The following is a 20,819-nucleotide window of genomic DNA, read 5'->3' as shown; positions in this document are numbered from 1 at the left end:
GATTTTAGTTGACCATTAAACGTTACACCAATAATTACAATGAACAGTTCAATTCTATTTCTCAGTTAATTTAATTAAAAACTGTAATGTTCATAAAAAAAAACAAACAAACAAAAAAAACATGTTCATCAGAATTTTTGGTGCAACAAGACATCATTAAAAGAGCCTGACCTCTTTCAGTCAGTCCATTATCAAATGGTGGTTAACACATTGGAAATAAGATATTATTATACTGTATATAACATATATAATAAAAAACATATATATAACACACACACACACACACACACTTATTTGATTTATCACTAATTGTTACAAGCTTCATTATAAGTGAACAAAGCTTGAGGCATACAGTTTAATCTTCAGCAGTGTTTGTTATTACAGAATTTTTAGCAGGTTAAAGTAAAATCTGAAGAACAATTAACCCCAGCTTTCTAATAAAGTAAGAAACAGGCTATTTATATGTAAGATATGGTGGAGTTGATGTGCGAAGTGGCGTGGAATAGGAATACTCAAGTTAAAAGTATCTGAATTTACACTTAATACTTGAGTGTTACATCTTATAGCCTGTTTCCCCCACCTTGCATTAATGATGCAGATATAATTACTGCTCCCTGTCTGCATGCTGCTTCTCTTCGGTATCTAACAGTACCCTGGTTGATCTGGCCTTTTCCATGTTGATCCAGTCTTCACTCACAGATGTGATTCACCTTTGATTTGATCATGTCAAAAAATCCTTTATCAAATGATACTTGACAAACTCCAGCATTTGTTGGTCACAGTATGTTTTTATTTCTTTAAATAAACATTTCATGTCTTTCATAGCATCCCGTCTTTCTTCTTTCTTTTAAGCAAGACTGAAACTTAAATAATTCCTCAATACCCTGTAGGACCAATGTTGTTCCATCACCACGACAGCTTAGACGAATGTAGTAATGTTTTGTCTTTATTTTGATAAAGGCAAAACATTAAGGTTAGACATCAGCAAGGCAAAAACGACAGTACCCATCATAATGGGACATGCCATTTTAAATATATACTTTTGAATCTACGAATTATGGCTGTCCACGTTGTTCTTGATGTTTATCCATCAAAATTAATGTTTTAAATCATTCAAAATGATGCTTCTGACTAGACCGGCTTACAGTACACGTTCATCTTTTCTCGAGGTCAGATTCATTATAACTAATTTGTGAGCTGGACACAACTCACAAACATATCAAACAAACATAGTTTCATTTGTCACACATGTTCACCTGATGTCTTTACACATCTATGGTATGAGCACATGTCAACACAACACACCCCACAAATGCTTTGTTCTAAGACTAATAATATAACATACTGTATGAATAAAAATGCTGACAACATGCACACTAGAAAAGTCTTATTTTAAAGACAAAGGCTACAATAGTGAAAAAAAAATCCTAAGCAGAGATATTGTTATATTGGTCTAAAACAGCCTGATTGTTGAGGAGAGGCCATTTCCATGAGATAATCTTCAATTCTTGTCTCTATATCTAAGTACAGGATTTCAGCTTGCTCTCTGAAAGGAGGATGCCACAACCACAACATGGCAACCCCTGCTATGGCGAGGAGTAGGAGAAAGAACATAAACACCCTCCACCAGGAGCCACACAGCATCTGAACAAAGAGGAAAAAAAATATCCAGTTCACACACAAAACAAAAACATATCACAAGCAGAAAGTTACAATCTTTATTTCTGCTCTGGTGATCAGTGCAGACATCATGAAGCAAACTCGAAAATGGTGACTGTCAGTGTGAGGGCGAATTAACTTTCTGAGCACTGCAAGTACACACACACACCACACACAGACATACTCACCGGTCTCCTGTGACGGTGGCTCAGTTGTCGGAGTTCGTCTCTGCACTGCGACAGCCGGGCCTGGCTGGACTGACACTCCTGCTCCATAGTGTGCAGCTCCATGTGCAGCTCCTCACACTGCACACACACATGCACACACGCCATATTGAGCAAGAACATGGTGATTTTTCTTAATTATACTGTATATTCCCTCATCATGTTCTGAATGCAAATCAAAACATTTTCTATGTCCATCACTTTCTTGAATAAATAAAATGATAAATAACTAATTTTATTTTATAAACTCAGGAGTGGCTTCAGCTCACTTTTTAACTGACCAAACTAACACTTCTTGCGTTTGACTTTTACATGTAAACATGCTTCAGTTTCTCATGGTATGGCCTCAGTTTACCTCTTTCTCTTTAAGCTGGAGTTTCTCCTGAGTGTGTCGGAGCTGCTCCTCCAGCTGAGAGTCTCTCCTCACTGTCGGCTGTGGCTCTGCTTCCTCTGATGTCAGAAACCGTGGCATCAAGTAGTCCTGGCTTCCATTGTTTCCATCTGTTACATGGAAAGGATTTTAAACAAGTGAGCCGTGCTAAATTTGCAGAATTGTAAATGTGTCTTAGAAAGGTAAGTGTTCTGCCCTAATGTCACTCTCGAGGAAACACGACTCCAGCATTTTACCTTGAAGGTGCTGGATTTCCTCTCTTAAGGTCTGGTTGTTCTCCTCCAGCAGGGAAATGTTGTACAGAAAATCCTGCTTCTCTTGTCTTAATGATGCCACCTCCTCCATCAGCTCAACCTCAGTGGATTTAAGAAGCTGAACAGAACACAATCAGATTTTATTATGACTATTTACAGTCAAACATCTGACCATGGTCTTTGTCCTAGTACCATACCTCTACTTGGCTGTGCAGCTGTTCGTTATTGATGTGCTGATTCTCTCTGAGTTTTGCCAAGTTCAGTCTCTGCTCCTCATAAAGGCTCTGCCACCTCAATGCTTCTGCCTTAGTTGTGATAAGTGCTTCCTGTTGGACAAAACAGAAACAATACAATCCATTTTCAAATATCAACTGCAGTGTTGACACTGTATTAAATCTGCCTCCAAGTGACCAGAACCTAAATAAAGCACCTGCATATCTAAAGATGTGATATTTCTGTGGTCAAGCTGAAGAAAAAGCGTGTTCTTTCACCTGTAGTATTTCAGCCTTGCTGAGTGCCTCAGTTTTTTCCTGTGTAGCCTTCTGCAAAGCAATCAAGGCCTTTTCCTCATACTTCATGCTTTGCTTCTCCATCTGTTGCACCAGTTTTTTCACTCCATCCTTTGGGAACTTCTGTGGTGGACATAATGCAGCAGAGTTGGATCTTTAAACGATTAAGCAGTGTGGTGCAAACAAAATCACAGAGAAGGACAAAGCTCCTCAGTAATGTCAGTGCTAAAGGAAATATTTGAAGAAATTATTCTTCCACCTTGAAGAAAATACTCCCACTGTGATTAAAAATCCCTCTTGAAAGCTAGCTGCTGCTTACCTGCAGACAGACTTGCAGCTGCGCCTCCAGAGTCTTGATCTTGTTTCTCAGAAGGTCCTCACTGCAGCGAGACTGTGTGGGTTAGAGAGGAAATGAGTGACTATCATGCTGTATGATGCAGGTGGAAAATGAATAGTTCATGTATCAAAAGCTGTGACAGAGTGTGTGTTGTTTCACAGACTGCAGTCACAGGTGCAACAAGAACTGGCAGCATCAGCGATCCTCAAGAAAGTTCTCAATGTGTACATGTGCTGCAACACCACACTGAAAACAATATGCAAACTACCTGAAGATAACACACCTCAGCGAGAAAGAGTTCAGTAAGATGAAAAAATAATTCATTGAATTATCATCAGCTGAAACCAAATGAAAAAATCTCACTAAGAACAATAAGATGAACACCAGTATTTCACTCTCATTCATTACAACCAGACTAGCTAGAGCTGAGCTAATGAGGATGTATAACACCTATAATAGCTACTGTCATACTGGTGCACCCTTCCTGTGTATAAATGACAGCTTGCACTCGTCCTATAGATGAGAGCGGAAGCAGGAAGCTTCAAACCACAGACTGCACAGGCCTTCCTGAACATCAACTGCTGGGTACACAACTGTGACAAAAATGTAAAACACCAACCAAAGAAGAAAAAACACCACCAAGAGCGCAAACATACTAAATAATGAAATGTCCTGTTTGGTGTTTGGAGACTACAGCCCTACAACATTTTGGGAGTTCATGATGTGTGTGAACATGCTGCACATTCAGAGTCTTACTGTCCATATCATGTTTGAGGAGTTCATTATGTTTGTGACGCTCTCCTGGAGTGCAGCCAATTTGTCCTTCACTGCCTCTTCTCTCCACAAGGCCTCCTAACAAAAAGCAAACAGCAGTATAATGATCATGACAACCTTATCTACAAGCATTTGAGATAATATATGTTGTGGTTTATTACACCCTGTATAAACTTGCTCAATTTACCTGCAAGTAGTCTGATAACCTCTGAAGATCCTAATATGAGAGAGAAAAGAGACATTAACGATAGCTGAGCTTTCATATAAACACTGACAGAAACAAGATTATAAAAGGGCTCTGATGTGGATACTACTCAAATGACTACAATCAAACCCATCATTTTTGACGATGGCTTACAGGCCCAAAGCCTCAGCTGTAACCTCTGTAATCTAATACCTACAATGCGAACAGCAGCAGTTTAAAACTCACCGATTCCTTGACTGTAACAAGGCCGGACCTGCGTGAAGGCAAACAGCTCATTAGACAAACAGAAAACATTGATCAAAGCTACCTTTTAGATTAAAGGTGAGATCTGATGGAAAAAAAGAAGTTAAAAACAATCAGTTTTGAAATCAGCTTACTCTGTTTGCGCACTGATCTCTCGAACTGTCTTTTTGTGTCGAACATCTTCAACCTGCATGGATGATTTCTGGTGAATCTTTTCTGTCTGGACGACTGTTTTGCTGCTTGTCTGTCGAACTGTGAGACATTAACACAGGTTTATTAGTAGGAATATCATTTATTATTGATAGAAGTCATTCAAAATATTTTGTAAGAATCTCACTATTAATAACACTATCTCTTTTATTTATGCTTTTGATCCAGTGCTGGCTTGATTCTTTCACTGGAGTTGAGACAGTTGACTGCTTCCTTGGTTCTGACCATAATGAAGCCTACAGAAATAAGAGGGCGAGTGAAAGGGATGAAGGTATTACTCACACTTGTCCTAAAAAGACAAAAGAAGTTTAGATCATGTCAAAAGGTCATTTACCCAGTTGCTGGTGCTTGGATAATCCGATGCTTTACTCTCTGACTTTAGAATCATCACTGTATGTCCATTAGAGGAGGGAGAATATTGTGCATTTGTGTGCAGCCTGTCAGACTTGCTGCTTGAACCGTGATGCCTAAACGTAAACATCACTGGAGAAAATCTTCTCCTTGAGGAACAGCTCTTACACTTTGAACTGGGTGGCTCTGGGCTCACCGACCTCCTCCTCAGAAATTCCAACTGCCTCTTATTCTTTAGCTCATTCTTGATTAATCTTGAGTCAAAGTCTCTCGTAGGGCTTCGACATGAAGTCACGTTGTTTCGACCTCTTAAGTGCTCATGTTTCTGTGCTCTGAAGTCCACTTTTTGGTCAAAGTCTCTCTCTGGGAAGGGCTGAAGTCCACTGATGGACAGGGCGTCCATGGCAGCTCCTTAAGCTGTTATGTTGCCTGTAGGCATATAGCATGAAACTGTACAGATTAAATACAGTCTAAAGGTATTAGTTGCATTACAATAATAGAATTTACTGATGTTATGGACAACATAGTCCTTTTAAGTAATTTTCTATGCATTGTAGCTACAAAAAGAGGGCCCAGGCATTTAAAAGAAACTTAACAAAAGCTGTGAACCAACAGACAGATTTTCCCTCATACAAGCACTCCTAACATGTTAGTCTCAAGAGAATTTTGAAAGCCTAGAAAAGAGATATTCAGGGACCTGTATCTGCAGGTGAGCTCTAAGCTGATGCGTGCTGTCTACATAATGTACAAAAAAATGAAAACAACCCCCCCCTCCCCCGAAAAAAACCCCCCAGAAAAATAGTGTATCGTTGGCATTTTGGATACTCAAAGTGACTCAAAATGCATTTCTCCTGTGAACCGTGCAGGATAATGCTGCTGCAATGGTATAACTCTAAATATACTTCTTTAGTAGTTTTTTTTTCTTTTCTTTTCTTTTTAGAACAAGAAATTATCAGAAAGTTCCTTCAGTATTGAATACCACAGCTTTGACCGACAGACTACTGAAGGCCCTGGCAACTGTTGATTAAGGTTGTGCAAGTGCAAGATAATTCAAAGACAAAATGCTGTCTAGTAAGTAGGAAACCATGAGGCTTACTTTGTGAGCCATCTCATTCAGTCGGGGAAACTCCTCAAGAGGTGGCCGGGAAGTCATCCATTTTGTCACACACCTCAAATACTGTCTGGGCTTTTGTCGCTGTTTCACATGTAGCTGTTTCTGTTCAACATAACTTTACAGGAAGTAAAGACAAGCACAACGTCATATGTTCCTCTATCTCAGAAGCCACTCACATCACACTGATGCCACACACGGGTGGGCCCCAAGATTACAGGCAGACTTCGCAAGCCCCCCCTCCACCCCTTTCAATGCTGTATGGGATGTCGCTCATCTGGAAGAAAGAGCTGTAGTCTATATGGAAACTTGAATTGTATATAACAGATTCAGGAGGCAGCTGTAGCTGTTGATGATGAAGAACATGCACTTCACCTGTTTCACTTTAAACTGACTGGCAAGCTGAGTTCATATTTTATCTGCTGTCAATTCTAATCAGACATTAGCATGCTTTTAGGATCATTTAGCTTTAAACATGTGGCCTTATCATTTCTAGCTTAAAATTCCTTCCACTGAGATTTGAATCACCTCTGTGAATCCAAATTAAACTTAAAGACAGCATAAATACAGCCACTTAATTTTCTAGACAAGTATTACATTCCTGTTTTAATTAATTTCAAGTTTAAATGATCACCTTAAGCATTAAATTGAATGGTAAAGATAATTGGAATGACAAATCTTATTCCTATACTCCAAAACATACACAGTGATATAGACTTTATATTTACACATTTTATATGTTTCAGGATTCTTTACATGTGCCCTTATTTAAGAAATAATAATAATAATAATAATAATAATAATAATAATAATAATAATAATAATAATAATAAACTTAAAACATGTTCTTAACAAATTGGTCTGTATATGCTATTTTCTTTACTTGGAAATATTCCTCAATAAAAAAAATTTTTAACTTACAATTATAACATAGTTTTTGCATAATTATTGGATTGATCATTTAAGAAAACTTAGAAAACTTATGTTGCTTGTGAATATTGTGGGTTGATATTATTTGCATAATTGACGGGGTAGATTAGTTTAGTTTAGTGATCTTTATTGTCATTCTTACAGGAACAATGAAAATCAGTTTGACAGCCTAATTTAGCACCATACTTAAAGACCAAACTCAACTGAAATACTAAGAGTGTAAAAAATTCATTATTATTTTCTCAAACATCTCTTACCTTTCCTGTTCCTGTTTGGTCTATATGCTGGTTGTGCTTTGATTAAAAAATATATTTAAAATAATCAAGAGGTGTATATTTGCGTACAGCGTCATCTAGCGACCATGCGCTTGTGTAATCTCGCGTTATTTCAGAGGACTTCTCGTGTTTCCGCCATCCTTGTCGCTCTTTGCAGAAGGGCACGAAGAGGCCGAAACAAGGGTGCCCGGCGTAGCAAGATATTGGCACATCATCATTTAAAAATGCTGTCCAGGCTCGTGTTGGTCTCTGGTATGTATTAAGCTAAATTTCGACATGTCAACGTCAAATCTTTACGTGTAGCATGACCAAATTATGACGCGGACAAATAAAAATTTTAAGTAAACATAAGCTGAAGGGTAAATCGAAGGCCGCACTCTGAATGGGACATGCTACCTGCATTTGGCTAACATAAGCTAGCTGGCTTTAGCTAAAATAAGTGCAGACAACGTATATTCCCCGAGGCTGTTGCAAGTGTAAAGCATGTGTTTTTATTACCAGTTATTAGACACGTAATCTGAGTGTTTATATGTTTATGCAATATAATTTCTGCTTCATTACAGCTAGATAAACTGACGTTAGCCAGCGTTAGCTCTGCACAAACTCTGTCACCTAATTGACAGCTAGTTCTCTACTTTTGATTATTTTATAAATGTAAACCATAGATCCTACTTTTAAAGTGCTATATTTTGATTTACACATAATGTCCAATGTCAGTTCTGCCTGTCACGGCACACATTGTGTTTTTAGAGACACTTGTATTAGTGAAAGCTAATACTAATGCACTTATACACTATTTAGAAGGACTGTTCAATAATCGGCAAAATAGATAAATTTTGACATTAATTTAAACAAACTTTAATTGCAACCTCTTACTTGAGCACTTGTCTTTTCTATTTGCAGCCAGCTCCCTGAAAGGCTGTGGCCCTATTGGAGCAGGGTAAGTAACAAAAACTTTTGAATACTATGAAAGTGTTTCCTCTACAGTTGTGCAGGCAAGCTAACCAAATATTTTTTCAGGTACACATGCACCATTTTCTGAAGAGAAGAGGACTCTAACTTATGACTCTTAGTGTCAATGCTCTACACATTTGTGGTTCTGGGTGCCCAATGTTCATGCTAATTTACATATTTCAGCTACATGAGAAACACTGTGCAAACTTAATGTTCACTTAATGTTGGATGCACCTCAACCTTGAAGCAAACTGTGTGTATTGGAATTTGGTTTTTAGTTTTCTGAAGTGAAACTGTAACTTGGTACACAGTATTGATAAGCAAACACAATAAATTAGCAGATGTATGCAATGGAACGGATTGGATTAGAAATGGATTTCCATTAAATTTGAACAGAAAGACCGAAGAAGGAAAAACTTTTATTCATTAGCTAGTATAAGTGTAGTTAAAGCTTCCCAGTGAGTAGTAGTCCAGAGCAAAATATCGGTAATTGGCCCTAAATGACTGAAAATCTGTCCCAAATATTAGCATTTGTTTGTGTGTGTGTGTGTGTGTGTGTGTTTTTTTTTTAACCCTCCTAACTTCAATCTGTGAATAATGTTGGTAGCCAGAACAAAGTGTAAGTTAACAGAGTAAAGTGCCCGCAGAAGCCCACTGGCCCTTCAATCTTGGGGAAACGCTGTTTTATTTATTTGATATCATATTATTTGTTACCTAACAAAAATAAATCACTTGAATTATGTTTTTTTTTTCAAAGCTATTTATATTGTCTCTCTTAGGCTGGTCCACGCATCTCGTTCCCTGCACACATCATCCCAGAGTTTGGCCCCAGTGCCCCCTCTGCCAGAAAAGGGAGGCAAAGTCCGCCATGGCCTCATCCCAGAGGAGTTTTTCCAGCTGTTGTATCCCAAAACTGGAGTCACAGGTTAGTAGTCTTCTGCTAGATGCAAGACTTATTTAAAGAAAGTCTCCTTTGTAAAAATGCAACCCCTTAAATGACTGCAAACTGTGTAGGACTACTCACATTATAATTATTCCCTCAACAAAGAGCTGCTGTCTGTCATTGTATTGCTGAAAGACATGACTCAGTTAATGAAAACTCTCCCTATGATCTTTGTTTTTTCTCAATAGGACCCTACATGCTGGGTACCGGGCTCATCCTCTACTTGCTTTCTAAAGAATTGTACGTCATCAACCATGAGACCTTTGCAGCTGCCTCCATTGGAGCCATCATCATTTATGGTGTCAAGAAATTTGGTCCAAGTGTTGCAGCTTTTGCTGACCAACTGAATGATGTAGGTTTCACAACAGTGATCATGTTTATTTATTTTTTTTTCTTATAGTAAAGAATAAGTTTTTTTTTTTGTTGTTTTTAAGGATGGGATTTTTACATGCAGTTTTGATTAATTAATCACAGAAAAATTAACATGTTAAAAAAATTAACACATTTAATCGCAGGTTGCATTTCAAAAAACGAGGAATGTTTGTCAGTGCACGATTTCCTGGTACATCAATTATATTGATGCAAATGTCAGCGCTTGGCTAACAGTCCTGCCAATCTAGCTACTTCGGCTCTATATTTAGCGAGTTTTTGGACCTCAGACCATCGACTTTATTTAAAAAAATAAAAGTGACTAGCGACAACTCTAGTGACTGATGTGAAAGCATGTATAGCTGCAGCACCTGCAGCTTCTCAATGAGCAGCAGGTGCTGTCGCAGGCTCCTTCGCCAGTCCAGAAGATTTCACTCCTCATGCAGCAGCACCCAGCTACATTCAGAGCTCCATTGCCACTAGCTGATCCCGTCCTAGCTTACAGTCAGATATTAATGCCTATTAATGAAGAGTGTGGTCATTTAAAAAGTTAGAAGTACTGTAACATGTTGTAGACTCTTAATTAGACTCTTATTTCATTTTTGCCAGGGATATTTTCCATTTTTCTACTGTTTGGAATTGAAATGCAGTTAAATGCATTTTTCCAGACATTACCAGAGCTTGAGTTTACAATATTATTGTCTGTCTTTTTTTTAAATCAGTCATCCACTACGATACATACAAATTAGAAAATGCTGCTTTTAGGGGTAACTGTTGTTATGCGATTGAACTGTGAATAATCAAGATTAGTATTATTAAAAAGCCTAATTAAAAAGTGATTAGTTAGATACATTTTTTTAAATTCCACCTCTTTGTAGTCCCTGCCCTAGTTTTATTTATTTTTTTTTTTTTCCTCACACTGGCAAAATGAATGCACAGAGTAACGATATTATGTTAAATATCATGTTCTCAGAACAAAGATCACAGTCCTTCAATTACATGTACAACCTTTACAGTTGTCCTTGTAATCCTCCTGGTTTATTCTCTTGTCTTCCTTCCCTTCAGGAAAAAATGGCCATGGCCCAGGAAGTGAAGGACCATTCCATATCCAGCCTGACTCAGGCCATTGAGGATGAGAAGAAGGAACAGTGGAGAGTAGAGGGAAGATCAATGCTGTTTGACGCCAAGAGGGTAAGCTGCACTGACCTTTCACATTTAGACTTCCTGTTGTCTTTAATCATGACATGCGGCAACTTGCGTATTTACACATTAGGATATATTGACAGCGATGTGAAGGCTTTTACTGACCTCTAGTGGCAACAAGTTGAAACTGCCACAACATACTGAAGCCTGGTGGTGACAGAAATTGGCGGTTACTTTAAAATAAGAAAATCATCAAAATGAACAGTGATGTGATTAAGTCAGAAGGACACTGTATGATAAAATCAGCTGCACTGCTGTGACCATTTGCTCTCTTTAAATGTTATAATAAATCAATGGAGTAACTTCTATGTTGTTTCCCTTCATGTAATCTGAAACAAGCTTAACAATTTATTGCAGAACTCCTCATTCTTGTTGGTGGTGATGTCTTTTATTGGTCTAATTCGGGGGTTTCACTTTGGGATTTCAGCACTCCTAAAGTGGACACCCAGAGGCTTTACAATATCCTCTCCAGAGAGAGAAATTAAAATTAGATTTGCATATGTTAACCACACTCTATTATTAAAGAGTTTAACAAGTCTATATTAGGATGAAACACATCAAACACTGCTGTTACAAAACTACTTTGGTTATCACATGGATAACTGCTTGAATGTTTTATAGAATTTCAGGGAATTGAAGAATTTCATACATTAGATATATTTATATTTTAAAGATCTTTACTCACAGACACTTAGGCATAACAATGAGACAAAAAAAAAAAAAAAAACAGATGCCAGGTCCAGAATCAAGTGCCATGAAGTAAAAATGTGCTTTTCCTTTGCAAACAGATTTGGAAAAAAATGTTTCGGCATTTATTTCTTTGTCGTATCCTTGAGCTTTAGGAGGAAATACAAGTTTTACATGTAGGCTAATTTTTAAAGCAGTCCTGAGTTTGTGGCCGCTGCATTTCCAGCCTTGAGGACATGGAAAAAAAATGCTAGGAGCCTTGGTTAAAGCTGAATGTTTGATCGTTCACATGTTGTAGATTAAATTTAGATAAATCACATGCCTCTTTCTTTTCTTAAAAAAATAAAAATAAAAAAGCTTGAACGTTTGTACTTTTCTGTTTTCTTCCTTCTGGCTACACATATTTGATTTTTTTTTTTTTATCTCTTCACAGAACAATGTGTCCATGCTGTTGGAGACCAACTACAGAGAGAGGCTACACATGGTGACCAATGAGGTGAAGAAGCGATTGGACTATCAGATTGCCCTGCAGAACCTCCACCGTCGGATGGAGCAGGAGCACATGGTCAACTGGGTGGAGAAGAACGTCATTGGCAGCATTACTCCACAGCAGGTCAGTTTTATTTTAGTGTTGAAGCCACCAGATAACTCATGACTATCTTTAAAAAGGAAAAAAGTTCTGTATTGCGGTGAGAAGGTTACGTTATTGTGTACAATATAGATAAGTGCCTCTTCTGTTATCGAGCTGTTTTACTGTTTATTTACTGTCCTGGCTTGGATACAAGATAATTCTGATTAAAATATAACCTGCTGTGCTTCTATTTTTGCCTCCTTTTTGGAGCAAAAATCTCTTTTAACTGTGTGTGACCTTGAATGTAATGAAATCCCCTTCTTCCATCATTATTGCATAGAAAAGCTGATTGTCATGTGGTTTTAAGCTCTGCTACACTTAATATCTCTGCTCTTGTTTTTCCACATTTTTAGTCTGTCTACGCTAGATTTATTTTAAAAAAGAAGAAAAAAAAATCAAAACAAATAAACCCTAGATAGATTTTATATTTTTGTCTAATATATCAATATGTAATCTTAACACTTTTCCCCCTAATATACATAAAATATTTAAATTTATGGAAAATGTATTGGATTTAGCAAAGATCAGTAACATTTCAGATATTTGACTTGTGTCTAAAAGGGGGGAAAATGCCAAGATATAGATTAAATAGATAAAATAGCTTGTTTTCTGTTGTTTTTTCCTCTTCTAAATGTGAGAGTTTGTATTTTCTGTTTGCTGGCTTGACATTAAAGTCCTTAAACTCTAACATCTATTTTTTTTTTCTTTTCTATTGTTGATGTTTTCCAGGAGAAGGAAAGCATCGCCAAGTGCATCACAGACCTGAAGGCACTGGCCAAAGCCACCCAGGCCAAGGCTACAGCCTAAACTGACCAGCTGTAGAGAAGGCTACTCAAACCCCCAACCTGTCACTAGACGAGACGCAATTTTCTTTATAGAATAAACTATTTCTCTTTAAAAATGGTCTCTGTCATTATGGGTGTGTACAGTATTTACATGTCAGCATATGGTGAAATAAATGGTTCTCTTATTCAACTAAAACTGGTTTATATTCTTTTTATTTAATTAACATTTTTAAAAACTCTGCATTTCTTTCTGTGATGTTAATGATTCATGACCAGGATTTGTTCTGCTGTAACAAATTGTATAAGTTTAGGATTTCAGAAAAGCATTTAAGACCTTTGATCGCTCTGAATGAGGCTGTGTATGGCAGCACCTACCCTTTGGACTCATAACAAGCCACGGATTTGCTGTTTTTCACCTTCCTTCAAATGACAAATAAAGCCACCCCCTCTGGATCAGTCACTCTCATCAAATTGTTGTACTTTGATCCCCGTGCCTTACGGAAGTCAAGGAAAATTTCTCGGCCAGCTCCATAAGGAACAAATGCTTTGTTCCATGAGAAGTCTTGGTAGAAAATATATTTGAAATAAGTCAACGATGATATTGAGGCACAGCTGACAGAAAGGTAATAATCTTTAGCTTTAATGTGACTCAATGTTAAAATGGAAGGAGATTAACTTGCTCTTTATTGCGGCTGAACAGCAACTTGTTTAGAATATGTTTGCTCTTGCAGAAAGTGGGTTGTTGCCAGAAAGATCTACGATCGAGAAGGGAGAAGGTATGTGGCACATCAAAATGACACTGAATCTGACCTGAACTGATTTTTTCACCTTTTTAAGATGTACTCCTGTAACCTGTTTATAAATTATCACGCTAAGACAATATCTCAATTCTCATCCAGTGTAAATGTAAACCTTCATAGTTTATTATTCAACCTTGTCATTCAATTAAACACTAGATTTTACAGCAGCTTTTGTCACTGATTAATAAGTATTGTTCTTATAGTGTCATTGCCTCTCAATCTAGATTTAGTTTCTATTCATTCGGCCATAAAACACTCAGCAGTGTTTCCACTACGGAAAAAAATGCTTTGGGCGGTGTGGCTCAGTGGTTACAGTGGTTGTTTTGAAGCCTAAAGGGTTGCCGGTTCGATCCTCAGCCTGCCAAGCTCATGTTGAGATGTCCCTGAGCAAGACACCAAACCCCAAATTGCTCCTGATGGGTTGTGGTTGAGCGCCTTGCATGGCAGCTTCCGCCATCAGTGTGTGAATGCGATGTATAATGTAAAGTGCTTTGGGTATCATTCCAGGTACAGTAATACAGAGCATTTACCATTTTAAAGACTAATATTGTCCATATGTACGTATATCTTTCAGTGTGTGCCTTCCTTCAGAATAAGGTGTACTGCAGCTGGCCTTGCATATTTTGGTAATATAAAAAACATTTTCTTTCAGGTCAGAGCACTTTCTGAGTGATTCCTGCTGATCTGAAGTTTAAAAAGAAAAAGGTGTTTCATAATGTTAGGCAACACCAATCGATTCTCCTACTCTGCGAAGTAAGTAAATCAGGTTAACGTTTAACTAATTAAGCTCTGTTTGAGATTTCTTCCACATTCTACACATCTGTTCACACTTGTTGAAGCTAAAACATGCTGCTGTGACTGCAGCTGAGTTGAGTGAGTTGTTGACTGTTGATAGCGTATCTGCAGGTCGCTCTGTTGGTGACTAGGTGCTTTTATTGCCATGTAATGTGCTCAAGCTGTACAATCAATTTGTGTACACCACTTTACCTGTTTATGTTATACCTCTTGTTTTTGTAAAGGGGTTTCTCGCAGGAGGATTTTCCTCAACAGAGGAGGGATTTACAACAAGATGACCCAAAAAATTCGCCGTTCCAGAGAAACGGCTTGTTCAGACCCAGTGGAAGAGCCATATACAGTATGTTCAGACATCAAAATAAATATGTTCATATGCAAATTATGCACAAACAAAGTGCTTCAGACATGTTCTTTATATCAGTGCAGAGAAAGGAGTACTCCGAGTTGCTCAACAAACAACCAGACAATTTTCAAGTCAGGGTGGAGGTATGAAATCTACACCTGCGTGGTGACTCATCATTGTACTAATTGTGCAGCCTTTAACTCTTCAACTACAACCCTCCTCTCTGCAGCATCTGTTCACCTGTGAGCTGGATGGCCAAGAGGTGCGGACAATGGACGATTGTGTGGCCAGGCTGAAGATGCTGGATAGCAAAGGTCAACTGTGGCCTCAACAAATGATCATGGAGATTCAGGGAGAAAATCTTCTACTCAGTGACATTGAAACCAAGGTTAGTTGTAAACCTTTGTAGATAAATTAGCTGTTTTTTTTTTTTTTTTTTTGTTTAAACTAAACAGATCTTGCTTCAACATTTTAAGCACCCAAAATTTAAGATTCACTGAAACAAGAATTTGGAGGCTGATTTTACTCAGAGACCCAGACCAGACTGCTTTAGGGCTTCCTGTACAGTTTTCACACTATAACTAAAGCAAATTTCCATTTAAGCTCTGCACATTTACAGCCATACAAGTGAATTTGCTGTAATGCAGTGTGATGTTTAGAGATAAAACATGTTTTTTTCTTTTGTCCAAGTGTTGACTATTAACTGTGTATTCACTCTGATCTCACAGGTGGAGCTGGAATCGATGCCTTTGAGTTGCATCATGCAAACCAGAGCTGTGCTGGACAGCTGCGCCTACAACTCTCTGCTAACAGTAACTGTTCAAGAGCGCAGCAAGCGTGTCCCTCAGGTTTACATGTTCCAGTGTGAGGAAACAGGGGTGAGTCCCATTTTGAAGATGATGTGTTTGTAACCAGCACCTGTAGTTCTGAAGTCACATGTTGGAAGAGAGAGGGTAAAAGCAGGTGTGTTTTACCAGGCAGAGATCATTAAGAATGATCTGGATAAGTCAATGCAGAGAGGAGGCGGCAGTGTGGACCAGCATAGAGAGCATTCTGACATCAGGTACAGTGTTCAAATAAATCTCAGATAGCAGAGGTGGAGATCAAATGCTAACTGCTGTCTGTTGATGTTTTCAGGAGCAATCTTGAGAACATCATTGGACAGCAAGCTTCAGGAAGCTTCTGGCAAGGCGGACCCCGTCCTGTACCGCAAGAAAGGATCCCGCCACCACCAGACCACATGGCCCCACAGTGGAACAGCAGAGAGCCAGGTAGACTCAGAGCCTTTAAAATACCATTTATCATTTTTTGCCCAAAAGAAGAAACCCACATCATCTCTGGCAGATGCGCTTATCTAACTCTATTTTTTAATTTCCTCACAAAGCTGATTTTGAAAATGTTATCTTCAATAAAGCAATAAACTCCTTTAGGCTGTGTCCTCATTCCTCTTCCTCATCCTCCAATTAGAGTACATGCCTCCCCCACAAGCTTTCACTCCACAAGAAGAGAGCGTGCATTATGGAGATCCTCGTGAAATGCAGAGCAGTCCAGAGATGGTTTTTGAGGGAGAAGTCGCAGAGAGGAACACAGTCAGTGCTGCAATAACTTAATGAATTATCATCAAAATTCTAAAATAATCTCTTCACACATAAATCATATTTTTATGTCGTGTTTTTACCTCTCCATATTACTATCTTTAGGAGATTTTAAACCACGTTATAGATGATTTGGAGATCTTTATGGGGAAAGCGTTGGCCTCAAAAAATGCACCCGTTCCACAAGAAGAAAAAAGCAAGAAGAAAAGTGGGAATAAGAAGAAAAAGTCTAAGAAAAATGGTAATATGTTTCTTTAGTTTATGAAACCACAGACATTTTCTAGAAAGAGAACGTGGGGTGGTTTTCCAGAGATGACGGTGTTTGTTAAATCTTTAATGGGAGTGTGTTTCTGCTACAGAGCCAAATGTCATTCTGCCATCGTGGGTTGAATATGTCGACTGTCTTCAGAAAATCAAATATGGATTCAATCTTCTGGTAAGGACTTGTTTAGTCTCCACATTTTGTAAACTTGGAATGAATTTGAAAACAGTTGGGCAGACATCTTTGAATGAAATGTGTGACTGCAGCAGAACAACTCATTACATTGCAGGGCCAGCTGGATGGAGTTCTCACCAACCCTAGTGCTCCTGACTTTGTTCACATCTTCTTCAATTATTTGGGCACGGTAAAGTCTTCTTAATGCAGTTATTTTCAGTCTTTGGTTGTCTGCTTGTATTTTGTCTGTCCTGGTTGTGACTGTATGTGCTTCATTGTCCCACAGATAGTTCCTTTGTATCCGGCAGACATGCCTCCCACTGTGGTCTCTCCTCTGCTGACAGAGAGAGCTGTGCAGCTGCTCAGTCAGGTGGTGGACCCACAGGAGGATGGCCTGTGGAGGTCTTTGGGAGAATGTTGGAACATTCCCAGGTAAGGAAAACCGATACCTTCCTGTTTGAGCTTATACAAGCCATGTACAGCCTAGAGATTATATATGCACCATACCCGTCCTGACACACCTGAACTTTGGGTGTGACTCACTGCTGATGTGTAAACACAGGTCAGAGGTTATGTGCCTTTTACTTATGGAAAAAATGATTCACTGGTATATTTCCCAGTTTCTCCTCTGTCAGCAGAGGAGACAAAAAAAAAAGAATGCTGGGACATTCATATTAAAGAAACTCCTTTATGTCTGCGTCTACTCCGTCTTTTGAGGAGTATGGAAGAAAGCTCAGCATTACAAATAGAGGAAGCGTGAACTGGTTTTGGTTAACATAGCATATATTTTCTCTGTCCACATATCAATAATTTTTTAAAAAGAGTTGGCTGTTTAGTCTCTGGCTTTCTGTCACTATTCTTAATTAGGGAATAGCCCTAAAAATCTCACTACATATGTTTAAAAGTATTTAAAATATACCAATTTCAGGGGATCCCTCCCACCACTGCTCACCTTATCACCATGAACAACCCTTCTCACTCTCTTTGACAATAACTGGGGATAAATAGCCTACTGGGAAAAAATACGATCATTATAATCGACACAAGCTGTACCAGTTATATTTGTCTACTTCTTGTTGTTCAAATACCTTATATAAATTTATAAATTATATTTGGGCCTTCCCATTGTGCGGCAGAGTCTTTTTGTTTGTACAAAAGTAAATTTAGACATATTAACAAAGGAATTATAAGTATTCATTTGACCGGTTTCTGAGACTCTGGTCCAAAATATATTGATCAACATCTTATTGATATTTAAAGTAAAAAAACATAAAAAAATAAAGGATTATTGTGAGAACCTTTATGACAGTTTAATGGTCTCCTATTTCCTTCCAGGTCTAACTGGCCAGAAGATGTCCCACCCTACATCCCAGAGTTCTATGATGGCTGGCAGCCGCCTCCACCCGTTCATAGACCTTCATCACCCCCTCATCACAACACTCCAATGAGCAGAAGCAACAGCCAGCGTTTCCCTGCTGGCAGACCCGATGAGGGCCCAAACTACTCACCCAGAGCAATGCAGCATCCTGAGGAGGTAGTCCCATACTGACACCCTTAATTTGGAGATTCAGCTGGATTCTATATGAATCCAGTCTACTGCAGCAATCGTGGTCTTAGTATGTCTCCTCCAGAGTTTCACCAGTATGTTTGGTGGTTTATTGGGCAGACATTGCTGAGTGCTTGAGTGTGCTGAGTTGCTGAGTGTTCTTTCACATGCTAGATAACAGCTTTTGACCTTCTCAGTGGACTCTTACTCGTATGCTAATGTTCTAAGTTGTTAAAATTATTGCTGCTGAATAGGATGGTATTTCAAAGTGTCTTTTACAGTCACAATCCATGCCATCATTTGGCAGTCAGGACCTGTTAACTGTTAGCTTGCAGAGCAAAAGAAATAAACATGTCTAATGTGAACACACTATCACAAGGTCCTTTTTTGGTCTCATGTACTTTTTTCCCTTTTACAGCCTATGCCCAGTGGTCCATGGAGTGCCCGGTAAGCTTTGCCATACGACAACACATAATAAAGCTGCACAATCTAATTTGTGGCTGCAGTTCTTGCAAACTGGGTGTAACGCTTGTATTGAGTTATGAGCATTGCTCTCACAAAGTGTGTTTGTCTACCGCTGTTTCAGCCCCAATGAGCCACCACTGTACATGAATGTCATTTACAATTTTATGGCCAGGAACAACCAAGAGCTGAGCATAATGAAGGGAGAGGTGGTTCGGGTAAGAAGACAAACATATTACAGTAAACATTACAAACACAAGATTTGTTAATAAACTGTTGAACAGTTGTAAATGAACATGAATATGCTATTTAAAGATTCCTCTTGCCAGCCATGGTTGAAGGCTTTCCCCTTCTACCATACAAATTATTGTGCTGTTATAAAAGTATAAATAGATTCTGACATTCGTCTCCATATTTATCAAAATTGTCAGCTTGTTTTTAGACTTCAGGGTAGCATCAGCTTTTTAGAACAATTTTAAAATATGCTAAATTTATAAGAACATGTCAAGCTTCTGAAATGCAACATCTGCAGAAAGTTGCTCAAGTACATTATCTAGACTTTGAAAACTATTAGCTTTTGCCAGTTAATATCAGATTTACGTACCACATCCGTAATCATAGCCCCATAGCATGTGAGATGCATGTGTTTCACAGGTGGTTAAAAAAACCAAGCAATGGTGGCTCGTTCGCAACTCAAGTGATGTGGAAGGCTTCGTCCCCCAGAATGTTTTGGAGCCGATGAGTGGTGGTGGACCAGAGGATAGTGTACCAGTGAGTAAAGTGACATTTAAATCTGTTGAGGGCTATGTATAACAGCATTTATATACAATAGTTTGGCTCTCCTAACTTTCCCTCCTAGTGGGACAATCGTAACCCAGTGACTTTGGACATGCAATCCACACCTGCAGAAGTGAAAGCCTGGCTTAGGTACAAAGGTTTCTCCAAAATGTAAGCATCAAACTTCGGGATTTTTATACTTTAATTTAGACGTTTTCACAGTCAAAAGGAGAAAATGTATTTCTGTTTTCTTTTGGCTAGCACTGTTGCAAGCCTTGGGGTGCTGAGTGGAAGAGGGCTTCTGGAAATGTCTAAAGATGAGATAAGGACTGTGTGCCCAGAGGAAGGAAGTAAAGTTTTCTTCCAGCTTCAGGCTATCAAGTCATCAGTTGCAGTAAGTAATGTGTCATATGATAAACAAACACATACACACCAAACTCCAGTACATCATGTAATGTTTTGTATTCTCTGCAGCTGGCCAGTGAACAGCCAGGGATGTACAACGGACCGCCAGGGATGTACAACGGACCACCAGGAATGCACAACGGACCACCAGGAATGTACAACGGACCACCAGGGATGTACAACGGACCACCAGGAATGCACAACGGACCACCAGGAATGTACAACGGACGCTACTAAGAACCTCTGCTGCAGAACTTCAGATTGGATCTTTGGTGTTGGGAAAAATCCTACTCCACTCAGAAAGTGAAGTCCATCCAGTGTTGTGTTATTCCAGCAAAAGGATCTACTATGTTGTATAGTTTCATAGCAATAATCAGCTACTCTGTACCATTTCTTGATTAAATAGGGACACGTATGTAGACTCATGAACCGATGATTAGACACTCTCCTCTTCACTGCTGTGAGTTATGCATTCATATTTAAAGAAGTACTATTTAGCACTTTATGCTGCATCGTTGTATATTACTTTCTCAAATTTAAAATGATCTGCTGTAGAAAAACTGCATTCATTGAATAACAAACTGCAAAAACAAAGTTGGTACAAGATTTAGTTTA

At 38.6% G+C, this 20,819-nt stretch overlaps 3 protein-coding genes across 3 annotated transcripts; 2 read left to right on the top strand and 1 right to left on the bottom strand.

The window, feature by feature from the left end:
* Window positions 1-139: 139 nt before the first annotated feature.
* On the bottom strand, window positions 140-6,406 carry LOC121651860 (TRAF3-interacting JNK-activating modulator). Its single transcript, XM_042004298.1, has 14 exons — window positions 6,254-6,406; window positions 5,141-5,586; window positions 4,934-5,042; window positions 4,731-4,848; window positions 4,579-4,606; window positions 4,336-4,365; window positions 4,131-4,226; window positions 3,357-3,428; window positions 3,020-3,160; window positions 2,726-2,854; window positions 2,511-2,646; window positions 2,239-2,384; window positions 1,848-1,964; window positions 140-1,644 (listed from the first exon to the last, which is right to left on the bottom strand). The coding sequence occupies exons 2-14, from the start codon at window positions 5,558-5,560 to the stop codon at window positions 1,444-1,446; spliced, it is 1,743 nt and encodes a 580-aa protein (XP_041860232.1). The 5' UTR covers window positions 5,561-5,586; window positions 6,254-6,406; the 3' UTR covers window positions 140-1,443.
* A 1,138-nt stretch (window positions 6,407-7,544) lies between these two features.
* Window positions 7,545-13,067, top strand: atp5pb (ATP synthase peripheral stalk-membrane subunit b). The gene is made up of 7 exons (XM_042004579.1): window positions 7,545-7,725; window positions 8,377-8,413; window positions 9,207-9,352; window positions 9,559-9,737; window positions 10,805-10,930; window positions 12,063-12,242; window positions 12,990-13,067. Exons 1-7 carry the CDS (start codon window positions 7,560-7,562, stop codon window positions 13,065-13,067), a joined length of 912 nt encoding a protein of 303 aa, XP_041860513.1. The 5' UTR covers window positions 7,545-7,559.
* eps8l3b (EPS8-like 3b) lies at window positions 13,064-20,717 on the top strand. The gene is made up of 21 exons (XM_042004297.1): window positions 13,064-13,668; window positions 13,777-13,821; window positions 14,498-14,598; window positions 14,865-14,980; window positions 15,062-15,126; window positions 15,213-15,371; window positions 15,712-15,861; window positions 15,961-16,046; window positions 16,121-16,254; window positions 16,451-16,572; window positions 16,684-16,819; window positions 16,938-17,014; window positions 17,130-17,204; window positions 17,301-17,446; window positions 18,350-18,548; window positions 18,979-19,007; window positions 19,147-19,240; window positions 19,677-19,793; window positions 19,882-19,970; window positions 20,061-20,193; window positions 20,274-20,717. Exons 3-21 carry the CDS (start codon window positions 14,561-14,563, stop codon window positions 20,439-20,441), a joined length of 2,133 nt encoding a protein of 710 aa, XP_041860231.1. The 5' UTR covers window positions 13,064-13,668; window positions 13,777-13,821; window positions 14,498-14,560; the 3' UTR covers window positions 20,442-20,717.
* Window positions 20,718-20,819: the final 102 nt, after the last annotated feature.

The sequence above is a fragment of the Melanotaenia boesemani genome, chromosome 13, assembly GCF_017639745.1.
Source record: "Melanotaenia boesemani isolate fMelBoe1 chromosome 13, fMelBoe1.pri, whole genome shotgun sequence".
Taxonomy (NCBI): domain Eukaryota; kingdom Metazoa; phylum Chordata; class Actinopteri; order Atheriniformes; family Melanotaeniidae; genus Melanotaenia; species Melanotaenia boesemani.
This window is presented reverse-complemented; position numbering and strand designations above follow the sequence as displayed.

What these genes read in the sequence shown, in the direction of transcription:
- eps8l3b (XM_042004297.1), top strand. Translation starts at nt 14,561, where the DNA reads ATGTTAGGCAACACCAATCGATTCTCCTACTCTGCGAA. An exon ending in CAATGCAGCATCCTGAGGAG is followed by an intron (nt 18,549 to 18,978) that starts GTAGTCCCATAC and finishes TCCCTTTTACAG; the next exon opens with CCTATGCCCAGTGGTCCATG. An exon ending in TGAAGGGAGAGGTGGTTCGG is followed by an intron (nt 19,241 to 19,676) that starts GTAAGAAGACAA and finishes TGTGTTTCACAG; the next exon opens with GTGGTTAAAAAAACCAAGCA.
- atp5pb (XM_042004579.1), top strand. Translation starts at nt 7,560, where the DNA reads ATGCGCTTGTGTAATCTCGCGTTATTTCAGAGGACTTCTCGTGTTTCC. An exon ending in TCCCAAAACTGGAGTCACAG is followed by an intron (nt 9,353 to 9,558) that starts GTTAGTAGTCTT and finishes TTTTCTCAATAG; the next exon opens with GACCCTACATGCTGGGTACC. An exon ending in TGCTGTTTGACGCCAAGAGG is followed by an intron (nt 10,931 to 12,062) that starts GTAAGCTGCACT and finishes ATCTCTTCACAG; the next exon opens with AACAATGTGTCCATGCTGTT.
- LOC121651860 (XM_042004298.1), bottom strand. Translation starts at nt 5,560, where the DNA reads ATGGACGCCCTGTCCATCAGTGGACTTCAGCCCTTCCCAGAGAGAGAC. An exon ending in CCTCAAACATGATATGGACA is followed by an intron (nt 3,429 to 4,130) that starts GTAAGACTCTGA and finishes TAACCCACACAG; the next exon opens with TCTCGCTGCAGTGAGGACCT. An exon ending in AGCTGCAAGTCTGTCTGCAG is followed by an intron (nt 3,161 to 3,356) that starts GTAAGCAGCAGC and finishes TGTCCACCACAG; the next exon opens with AAGTTCCCAAAGGATGGAGT.